This window comes from Pelophylax lessonae (assembly GCF_965119305.1).
Source record: "Pelophylax lessonae genome assembly, chromosome: 1".
In the NCBI taxonomy this organism is placed as follows: domain Eukaryota; kingdom Metazoa; phylum Chordata; class Amphibia; order Anura; family Ranidae; genus Pelophylax; species Pelophylax lessonae.
The window spans coordinates 809,552,403-809,564,430 of record NC_138768.1 but is presented as its reverse complement, the minus strand read 5'-3'; the positions used below and the strand labels follow the sequence as shown (position 1 = coordinate 809,564,430).

The following is a 12,028-nucleotide window of genomic DNA, read 5'->3' as shown; positions in this document are numbered from 1 at the left end:
AAGGAAGAAAATCGGATGTCAGCGGATGGTATTCCACTGACATCCGCAATGCCATTGACTTACATTATAGGAAGATGCTGAAGAAAAAAGGGGGTCTCACTACTTATAATATATAGACAGACCAGATAATTAAATCAGAAGTCAGCAGGTATATAAATGAATAAATAAATAAATAATGACTCTGAGATTCGGATTCAATCCGATTCTATATGCAGCCAACTCTAGTATTAATCACTAAATACCAATACAATAAGGAAGACACAATGAGTCGGCGCACGACAGAAGAGATTTCAGAAAAGACTCTGACCAAGTCTACCAATGTCAGAATCGCAGCGAGACGTCTTAAGATATAGGAAGATGCTGAAGAAAAAAGGGGGTCTCACTACTTATAATATATAGACAGACCAGATAATTAAATCAGAAGTCAGCAGGTATACGAAACATATATGATCCAACTCTTGCAAACTAATCCGATTCCTTTAAAATCCTTAAAAAATCCCTATATCTGTCTGAGGTGTATGAAGGTGGGAAGTAAATCCTACTTGTAGACAACTTTCATCAGGTCAATCTATAAACAAAGGAGTTATAAGACAACATATATAATGCAAATCTTTAAAAACCTCCAAATCAGATTCCTTGACACTAAAAAATTATAAAATATTAATTCCCAGTAGAATAAAAAACCTCCTTTTCTAAAAACGACACATAAAGATATAATGACCTTGATAATCGCAACAGCCAACTGAATCGCAGTAATAGTTTGCTAATTCACAAATGGTGCAAATCTTTGTGCAAATGATGATCCGTGTTCGGTGAATACAGTTGGTGCAGTGATAAAAATAAAGTTCATCCGTGCACAATTAATAGGTGACAATTAGTGATTTTCTAAGGCACTATTGTGAATATCCCGCGCTGTGATCCAGAGTGAGCCGTGATAGTATAGGCGCAGTGGTCGCTCACCTCACTGCGCCTTAATAGGCGCTTTAAGCTGGTCTCTCCCCTAGGGGTGTACTGCTGGGTTATTCAGCAAGGGATACTCCAACCTCCACTCTGTACTCCACAGTTATCGGTTCCAGATTATCTCCAAACGTTACCAGTGTGTCCCAGAAAAAGAGAATAATCTCCAATCGTGAAGTATGTAAAAACTGTCTTTATTATGTAAAGCACAATAGTGCCTTAGAAAATCACTAATTGTCACCTATTAATTGTGCACGGATGAACTTTATTTTTATCACTGCACCAACTGTATTCACCGCACACGGATCATCATTTGCACAAAGATTTGTTTATATATATATATATATATATATACCTTTTATGCACATGGACTGTTGAGTGCACATAGAATTATTGATATATATTTATTTTTGATCACTGCACCAGATTGATATATGCACTTTAAATTATTTATCAGGATTACACACTAATTTGTTATACACCTTTTAGATATTTATTGATATTTGATTATTTTATATTATTTATTGATTCATCATAGCACTTTATATATATATATATATTTATTTGGTCACACATGCACCATTTGTGAATTAGCAAACTATTACTGTGATTCAGTTGGCTGTTGCGATTATCAAGGTCATTATATCTTTATGTGTCGTTTTTAGAAAAGGAGGTTTTTTATTCTACTGGGAATTAATATTTTAGAATTTTTTAGTGTCAAGGAATCTGATTTGGATGTTTTTAAAGATTCGCATTATATATGTCGTCTTATACCTCCTTTGTTTATAGATTGACCTGATGAAAGTTGTCTACAAGTAGGATTTACTTCCCACTTTCATACACCTCAGACAGATATAGGGATTTTTTAAGGATTTTAAAGGAATCGGATTAGTTTGCAAGAGTTGGATCATATATGTTTCGTATACCTGCTGACTTCTGATTTAATTATCTGGTCTGTCTATATATTATAAGTAGTGAGACCCCCTTTTTTCTTCAGCATCTTCCTATATCTTAAGATGTTTCGCTTCGATTCTGACATTGGTAGACTTGGTCAGAGTATTTTCTGAGATCTCTTCTGTCGTGCGCCGACTCATTGTGTCTTCCTTATTGTATTGGTATTTAGTGATTAATACTAGAGTTGGCTGCATATAGAATCCGATTGAATCCGAATCTCAGAGTCATTATTTATTTATTTATTCATTTATAACGAGCTGCAGCATATTAGAGGAATCCTCCCACTTGGATACATACGTAACAGCGCATTTATCACCCCACTATTGACTTACATCATGTCCGTAAATCATCCGCAAAAAAATAGGATGATTTGCGGACATACGGAGCGCCCGTGTAAAAGGGCCCTAACTTGGTTTAAGAGCGCTTTGCAAGACAAGCAAAATTTTCAAATAAATTTTGACTTGATATACAAGCGATGTCTTGATATACAAGTAGCCTCAAGTCACAGCTGAGTATAAAAGAGAAGAGAGGCACCTCTAAGTGTAGCAATATGGTTACATTTAATGAAGGTACAACATTTAGCAAATCCCATGGTTGATGATTGGAACAGGCACATCTAAGGATGCAGGCATCAGGGGTAAAGCTGTCCACATAGACCATCCTCCACACCGCCATCTACTTCATCCCTTCCATGCTGCCCCTCGCTTTCAGATCGCTTTACTCCAGGGTGGTCTTCCCGGTCAGGATTACAGACTGGCAGCCGGCGGTGCAGAAGATAGTCTATGTGGACAGCTTTACCCCGGATGCCTGCATACTTAGATGTGCCTGTTTTATTCATCAACCATGTGAGTTGCTAAATGTTTTACCTTCATTAAATGGAACCATATTGCTACACTTAGAGGCGCCTCTCTTCTCTTTGATACTCTGTAGCTCCTGCTGGATTTTGCTTCTAATCCCCTTGTGGAAGCAGCTATTTGTGGATGGACATTTTATGGTTACACAACCTATCGCAATGCTATAATATTTTTATATGGACTATAAACTGAAGGACTTTGGAACGACTGTGGAACGAATCATCTGAGTTTACATTATTTCTTATGGGGAAATTTGCTTTGATATGAGTGCTTTGGATTACAAGCATGTTTCCGGAACGAATTATGCTCGCAATCCAAGGTTTTACTGTATTTATTTTTTTCCAGCAGAGAATGTGATTCCAGTACCACTCACTTGGTGGTCCACAATAGTACCAGCAACTACCAAGAGTTGGCCATACAATGATTGCAGCCAGATAGTTCTAGGGAGTTCTAACCTGGCAAGGTGCTTCTCCTGTAAAAGAAGACACCTAGGGCCCCTGCCAACCCCTCCACTTGCTGCCACCACAAATTCTTGCAATGGAGCCCTTGTGAAGGCATCACTTGGAATAAAAGAAAAAAATACATTTGTTTGCACTATTCAAGAGGGTTGGATGGGGAGGTTTAAAGATACGCTTTACAAACAACAAATAAACTAGAAATGCTCTTTGTTTTATTTCCTCTTGGCAAAAGGTATCAAGTCAAAACTTGCAGTATGAAAAATACTGCCATGATTCCAAAACTATTCTCTGCAGATTTGTATTTTCTATATTCTATAGTTACCCTCAAAAAATAAAAATCACCTGGTACTTTTTGTTTCTTTTCAAACTTCACTGCAAGCTTTGAAACGCCCTGGATGTTCTAAAACACAAATACATTAAGATTGTTTATTACCATTATATGACTAGACCATCTGTATATTCTGATCAGGCAAACTTTTTTTTTTCACCATAACACAGGCAAAATGAGTTAGGGTATCACTGTAAAGACAAAGTGGTCAACAATGCCATTTATAAACTAGCTTCCATATGAACTGACAGTTTTGGTTAAAAGACCCAACATATTCATATACTGTATGAGAGAATGTGGGTTGAACTGCGAAAACTTTAGTAAATTGGAACCATTGCCCATAGAAATGTAAGGTTAAGTTTTTACCTTAGTGGTCCTTAAGGATGAAGGTTTTTTTAAATTTCATGAATTCTTTAGTATGCAGCCCCCCCCCCCAAATACTTACCTGCTTCTAATTTTGATTCAGCGATGTGCATGAGAGAAGAGGCTCTCTTGGCTCTCTCTCCTTATTTGCTTAGACACAGCCAGTGAGGGGGGAGCAGGGGGCAGGGCTAAACCCTGACCTGCGTGTCTTAGTGCTGGTTCACACTATAAAAACGTTCTCCAAATCCATCATGGATGAGTTTCTGCATGCGCTTTTTCAACGAGTTTTTGATGCGTTTGATTTTGCTTATGACATGTTTGTTTTTTTAATTTTTATCTGTAGCGGGATCTCCCCTTATACAAGTTGTAAAAGACTGCTGCTGGACATTTTCAGGAACTCGGCTCCTTCTAGTGGCCAAACTGCCACACTGCAGCTTGGTGATTTTCATCAGAAGTTTTTTTATACTACAATACCCACAATTCCGTTAAAATACCAGGGTGCATTGCTTCACCGCACAGCCTTTTGGGGGAGGCTTTATAAAGGAAGGGAGGAGCCAAGCTCTCTCTCTTGTCTCCTCACACAACACCTAGAAGGAAGCAAGTGCTGTGGGCTGATGCTGCGGACTAGGCCTGAAGTGACTGAGTGGAAGTGTTTCATCTTCAGTAAAGGAGCCTTCCCAGAGAACCCAATCGATGCTCTACAGAGACTGGCGTTGCCAACATCTAACCACAAGCGCGGCTGGTGACAAAAATCGGAGGTGGAGTGCTCCTGAAGAAAGAGGCCGTTTGGTGAGCAGGGCACATGCCCAAAATCTGATTCTCGCTTGGAAGAAAGTAAACTTTAGCCGGTGCTAACTATACTTCAGATAGTACGCAGTACACTCAGCGGCCTAGTGCACCTTCCAGGAGACTAAGCATTTAAACCCAAGTACATAAGGTGTCAGGGGCCTATATATGCACCACTAAGAGGATTCATACACCCAATTACGCAGTAACATTGCGGGTGATTGTAACCTTTTTTTTCTCACCCTTTTTGACTATATATCCTTACTTTTGGATTACAAATAGCTTGTGCACCAACAATTGCTAGCGAAGATTCCAAACCAAAAGGAAGGAACTGTGTGTGGGATTCCAATAGGTTCTGTTTACCTGATACAAGAGACTAGACGTGTGTAAAGTGTAGCCTGAATTGGGTAAAAGAAAGCTTATGAGTTATCTTTTAGTTGCATAAGTATGTCTTATGGAGTCAACTGGTACTTTAATTCTCAGTAAAGCTACTTTGGTTAAGCAAAAGTCTGTGTGTTGCACCTTGTGTCACCCAGAGGGACTGCGATTGGAGAAAGGTAACAAGTTATTATTACTTATTGGGGTGATATATCCTGAATTGTGTTCTCCTGTAGCCATTTGGTATTATAGTCCCATTTCGTGTCAGTTGTGCCTAGGGAGGGTTCGAGCCAATTCCAGGGGTTGGTAGGCAGGACGTAGACCCAAGAACTTAACCAGCAGCTCCTACGGGGGTGGTGCTACATATCTTTAGTATCACATTAAGGAATCAGATTAATCGCTATGGAAAAAATCTCTCTACTATTTATCGCATTTGTATAATTAAATCCCTGCGCTAAAAGAAAGCACTAAACTGACAATTAAGCCTGGTACACACTAGCAATTTATTTCGTTCAACAAAGTGGGCTTAACAGAAAAAAAACTGAAGAGCTCAAGAGCAGCCACTGTACTAACTATCCAATGTTAATAAAGTGATCTCTCCGCTGAGCTATTGTGTTCTGACAGGGAGACAGCTTTGTCCATCAAAACACACACGTGAAGCATTCGCAGCAATTGGCTGAAAGTGCTGATCGGATGCTGATTGGCAGATCTTTTTTGGTCATGCCCCTTCGACAGAAGCTGGATATTTCGCTGGCTTTTGTTAGACCGGCTGTCGTACACACAGGCCAAATGTCAGCCGGTTTCTATTGAACCAGCCGATGTTCGGCCAGTGTGTGGCAGCCGGTCTGTTGGAAACCGGCAAATATTAGTGGAGATTGTAGGCCAGGAATGCAGTCAGAGTTAAGGCACACACTGTAATAGATATATACATTAGGAGGTGTTATGGAAAATATTCATGTAGTAACAAGTTACAACTGTAAATCTCTATACAATAAAAAATGATTATATAGGCCAGTGACATATATCACAACCACTTACTGCTGTACTGTAGCCTAATAATGCGCCACACTGAAGGAAGCCCTTATATTCTTCCAGTAGTTGTCCTCATTTGTAAAAACTAAAAGGGGCCTGTAAAGTCTTCTTTGCTATTTTTAGCCTGTGGTATAAACAGCTAGGCAAAGTGGGCACCTGTCTTCTTAAACTGAGAAACCCTTGTAAATTAAATTACTTCCTTTAATATGCTATGCTGTTCTTTGAACAAATCAATAACAATGCAGAAAAGCATTTCGCTACCAAAAACAGGAAACACATACTGTCATCAACTTACGGGATGCTTTGCTGAGAGACGGCCGCTTACAGTTCCTGTCTGGTTCCAGGTGGGAGAAACACAACTCTGGCAGACATGAATGTATTATTACTAAAAGTGTCACTGCGATTTCATAGCACTGTAACATCCAACAGGTACATAAAAATACAGGCTTGCCTATGTTTTTTTTTTCCCCTGGTGCAGGTCAGGTTGTCCAAATGTGTGTCAAGTGTCCAGACTTTTATGGTATGTGCAAATGGTTTATCCCAAGTATGTCATCACAGTACTTGCAGTGGCAAAAAGTTCACAATATGGAGGTAACAATGTGTGAACATTGAGAGTAGAACATAGTGGGACCACCAGGGGAAATAAGAGGTGTTGAAAAAAAAACATGATAAGCAATATTATTCTAGCAGGTTTTTCTGTCCTGGAAGAAAGACTACTACAGTGTTGCACAGAATACAAACAAAAAGAAACACAAAAAAATGAAACAGCCCAACAGGTGGACTACAACTGAGGAATAGGACATTTACAACAGAAACATTGAAATATGTCAACAATATTAGTGGGAAACATATTTAAAGGATATTTACAGCCTGCTCCAAATTTCACCCTGTGCCAGCTAAGCACTATTGAAACAGATGCATGGGATTTCTTGACATGTGCTTCCACAATGCAATTGACAGAATTCATCCACTCATAATTATATCAGTGACTGACCCAGCTTTTAGAAGACTCTCCTGTTTGCCTGTCAGCTAAGAAAACTAAGTCCTGGTTCACACATATGCAATGTCAGACGTCGCATGTCATTCGCAGCGCACTGCTCTGCAAATCACATGCGATGTTTGTGTGTTGCAAATTCAGCCATACAGATTGTATGGCTGAATTTGCATCGCATTCAGACCAAAGTCGCACAGAAGCCTTTTTTTGGTCGGCACCAGAATCAGATCGCATGGGTGTTCACACCTATGCGATCCGATTCATGACCAAATTGACAGTTCGCACAGCAATATGCAAACTGATCTGAGGGTGTCGTTAACTTTGTATTGACACCCCCAGCGATTCGCATATGGCATTGTGAACTGCCTATGAGTGTCGAGTGCGATGTGGGAACCCGCAGTGGATACCCAGGGTTCCCGCATTGCGTATGTGTGAACCGGCACTAATTAACAACAAGAATTTGAGTCAATGGCAGTATGAAAGTATGAAAAAAAAAGAGTGGTTAAAGGGAGTATTTGTAAAAGTTTCAAGAGAAGTCTGAGGTTCGATAGAAAAGCAATTTCAAGCGTATGTAAGGTAAAGGTATAGGGATGCAATTTTTTTTCTGATTGTGTTCCATCAATAATGGTTGGGAGCTATAAATGTAGGATGTTCAAGCTAATAAACCTAAATGATACATTTTACAGCACTTATTCCAGACTTATATACCAAGTAAACAAAAAACTATCATAGAAGTCAGAAAACATACCATCAATGAGCAAAAACACAAAATGTGTTGGCTTCCTAATATATTTTGGGTCAGATTTTTTTTTTTTTTTTTTTCAATTTACCTTGGTCATACAGGTTGAAAGTCCATCCACAAATGTTGATTTTATCTTCTGTATCTTAAAAAGAAAATTTAATTGTAAGTAATGGTTAATTTCAGATACTGAAACAATCTAAAACCAGATCATCACAAAACTAAATACATATTTACAAAACCCTTTCTCATATAATATTCAAGCACAAATCACATACAGTAGCTCACAAAAGTGAGTACACCCCTCCCATTTTTGTAAATATTTTATTATATCTTTTCATGTGACAACACTGAAGAAATGACACTTGGCTACATTGTAAAGTAGTGAGTGTACAGTTTGTATAACAGTGTACATTTGCTGTCCCCTCAAAATAACTCAACACACAGCCATTAATGTCTAAACCGCTGGCAACAAAAGTGAGTACACCCCTAAGTTAAAATGTCCAAATTGGGCCCAAAGTGTCAATATATTGTGTAGCCACCATTATTTTCCAGGACTGCCTTATCCCTCTTGGGCATGGAGTTCACCAGAGCTTCACAGGTTGCCACTGGAGTCCTCTTCCACTTCTCCATGATGACATCACAGAGCTGGTGGATGTTAGAGACCTTGCGCTCCTCCACCTTCCGTTTGAGGATGCCTCACAGATGCTCAATAGGGTTTAGGTCTGGAGACATGCTTAGCCAGTCCATCATCTTTACCCTCAGCTTCTTTAGCAAACCAGTGGTCGTTTTTGGAGGTGTATTTGGGGTCGTGATGTTGGAATACTGCCCTGCGGCCAAGCCTCCGAAGGGAGGAGATCATGCTCTGCTTCAGTATGTCACAGTACATTTTGGCATTCATGGTTCCCTCAATGAACTGTAGCTCTCCAGTGTCTGCAGCATTCATGCAGCCCCAGACCATGACACTCCCATCACCATGCTTTACTGTAGGCAAGACACACTTGTATTTGTACTCCTCACCTGGTTGCCGCCACACACGCTTGACACTATCTGAACCAAATAAGTTTAACTTGGTCTCATAAGATCACGGTTCCAGTAATCCATGCCCTAGTTGCTTGTCTTTAGCAAACTGTTTTCAGGCTTTCTTGTGCATTGTCTTTAGAAGAGGCTTCCTTCTGGGAGGAAAGCCATGCAGAGCAATTTGATGCAGTGTGCGGCGTATGGTCTGAGCACTGATAGGCTGACCCCTCACCTCTTCAACATCTGCAGCAATGCTGGCAGCACTCATACGTCTATTTCCAAAAGACAACCTCTGGATATGACGCTGAGCACATGCACTGAACTTCTTTGAATGACCATGGGGAGGCCTGTTCTGAGTTGAACCTGTCCTGTTAAACCGTTGTATGGTCTTGGCCATGGTGCTGCAGCTCAGTTTTAGGGTCGTTGCAATCTTCTTATAGCCCAGGCCATCTTTATGTAGAGCAACAACTTTTTTTTTTCAGATCCTCAGAGAGTTCTTTGCCATGAGGTGCCATGTTGAAGTTCCAGTGACCAGTAAGAGAGTGAGAGCGATAACACCAAATTTAACACACCTGATCCCCATTCACACCTGAGACCTTGTAACACTAACGAGTCACGTGACACTGGGGAGGAAAAATGGCTAATTGGGACCAATTTGGACATTTTTACTTAGGGGTGTACTCACTTTTGTTGCCAGCGGTTTAGACATTAATGGCTGTGTGTTGAGATTTACACTGTTATACCAGCTGCACACTCACTTCTTTTCATGGTAGCAAAGTGTCATTTCTTCAGTGTTGTCACATGAAAAGATATAAAAAATGATTTACAAAAATGTGAGGGGTGTACTCACTTTTGTGATATACTATATATCTCGCAATTGTGAAAATACATTTTATATTTATTGTATATTATATTTATATAAACCATCCAAAAATTTAAGTACCATTATAAATAAAGAACATTATCAGAAACTATATATAAAAAAACCTACTTGTCTGAACTCTAAAATGATTCTGGGTAGTGGATGTAGATCTTTAAGTAGATGTAGCTTTAGAAGAAACAAAAAACACATTGGTATTTTAAACTTTAAAGTGAGATCTGTAGTTCGCTATCAAATCTTTGATCCAAAATTGCACAATATGGAAACAGAAAATATACTAAGTTTTTTGATACTGTATAGAGTTAAATAGTGGGTAAGAAGGATTAATGTCATATTTAACCACTTGCCGACTGCCGACAGTAATCCTACTGCGGCAGTGCGGCTACGTCTATGAAATTGCAAAATTTCATACATTTAGCTGTCATTGACTGGAGTATTGCTAGGGTCTTGTTCTATTTGAATTAGTGAATTAAATAGAGTAAAACACCGAAGGCCATAAAAAGAGAGCAACTGACTTGCATGCAGCTCAAAACCCACTGGTTTAACAAGCTGGATCTAACTGAAAGAAAAGTAAAACCCCAGTGTTGAGGTGCAAATTTATCATCACAGCATGGAAAAAAAAAATCTTCTTAACCTGGTCAATGGTATATAGAAAATAATAAAGAAAAAACACTCGTGCCAAATAATATATGTGAAAAATGAAATAAATGAATGAGACTGCTGCTGCTGCAACCCCTCAGGGTGATCACTGAAAAAAAGGAATAGTCAAAGAACTATTAGCAGCACGATTCCTCAATAAGTACGTGATGTGCCGTGTGAAGCTGAATATTCAAAACACTCAGGTGTAATAATACAAAAACCCTGTGACAGGTAATAATAAAAAACATGTGGATATATTCCCTATTAAAGTGTGAGGTATACCATATTATAAAGTGCAACAATAGAATGTGCAAAACAAAGTCCAAAATGTATTTATAAAGTGCAAGAGCTTTGTAGTGCAAAAAAAGTCCAAAAGCTTAAAAAAATCAGCATAAGTGATAACCACAGCTTAAAGTCTCTTCAAAGTGCAATAGTACATGAATCCTTTCCACAGGTGCAAATATATAAGGTGCTGTATGCCAGAAAAATGGTGATGGCGACACCCTCCGTGTGCTTAGGAATATAGGGAGAATACACACTCAACAGATATTAGAGATCAACAACGTCCGTTCCTGATGAAGGGGCCCTGCATGGCTCTGAAACATTGCTATATATTTATCATGTGACCATGGAATAAAGCTTTGGACCCTTTCAAGGAGTATATTTCGATATCTGCGAAGAACCCCTACTCCAATAACATGTGCCTGCCTGGTTCCAAGCAATGTAACCTGCAATATCTAGGTTACACAAGCCACTGTACTTTACAGTGTGTCCCTTCGATGGGACAACATTTGAAAACAGATGGAACAATATCTGGAATTACACTGGTGCTGAGTTTATTTTCATATCCAGCAACTTTCAGTAGGAGTCCTTTTAGTAAACAGCCACTTTCTTTGCTGGATGCACAGTAGTCTTCCCACTAGTGTCAGACCATAACATCTGTATTTGCTTTAGATCCTTGAATAGGTTAAAAATGAATGTTTTATTATGGGCTACCCATAATTTGGTATTTTTTTTTTATTTTAGGAATACACAGATCCACTGTTTTAGGTAAAAAGAAAAACAAACATTCAGTACATATACCTAAACAATTTAATAAAGTGCTCCTGATTTTGAAAGATGCCATTTACATGTATGAAAATTCTGAGAACTTTGTTAACATAAAATATAGTAATTACCGCTGGCTCTGCCGTAGATGGAAAATGGCACAGATTTGTCCGAGGAAGCTTGGTTTTGCACTTGAGATGCAAATGCAGCTTTCCATAAAGCACCTACATTAAAAGAAATTGTAATTGGAGGAAGGAGAAGCACTCATGTAAAATAATACAAGGGTTTAAATATTCAGAAATATAAAAAGATAATTAATCTTTGAACATTTTTAACATGCCCTCCGATTATACAGTGCCTTGAAAAGTATTCATACCCCTGAAATGTTCCACATTTTGTCATGTTACAACCAAAAAAGGTAAATGTATTTTATTGGGATTTTAGGTGATAGACCAACACAAAGTGGCACATAATTGTGAAGTGGAAGGAAAATGATAAATGGTTTTCAAATTTTTTTACAAATAAAGATCTGAAAAGTGTGGGGTGCATTTGTATTCAGTCCCCCTGTCAGATTGGAAGGAGCGTGTATGAACAGCAAT

At 38.9% G+C, this 12,028-nt stretch overlaps 1 protein-coding gene across 1 annotated transcript in view; it reads right to left on the bottom strand.

Moving 5' to 3' along the window:
* Positions 1-12,028, bottom strand: part of POLN (DNA polymerase nu) — a 560,717-nt gene that overhangs the window by 315,059 nt on the left and 233,630 nt on the right. Inside the window, exons 9-13 of the mRNA XM_082249983.1 lie at positions 11,561-11,653; positions 9,855-9,911; positions 7,935-7,988; positions 6,406-6,471; positions 3,566-3,623 (exon numbers count right to left, since the gene is read on the bottom strand). Coding sequence (XP_082106109.1) covers positions 3,566-3,623; positions 6,406-6,471; positions 7,935-7,988; positions 9,855-9,911; positions 11,561-11,653 — 328 coding nt within the window. The remainder of the gene's footprint in view (positions 1-3,565; positions 3,624-6,405; positions 6,472-7,934; positions 7,989-9,854; positions 9,912-11,560; positions 11,654-12,028) is intronic.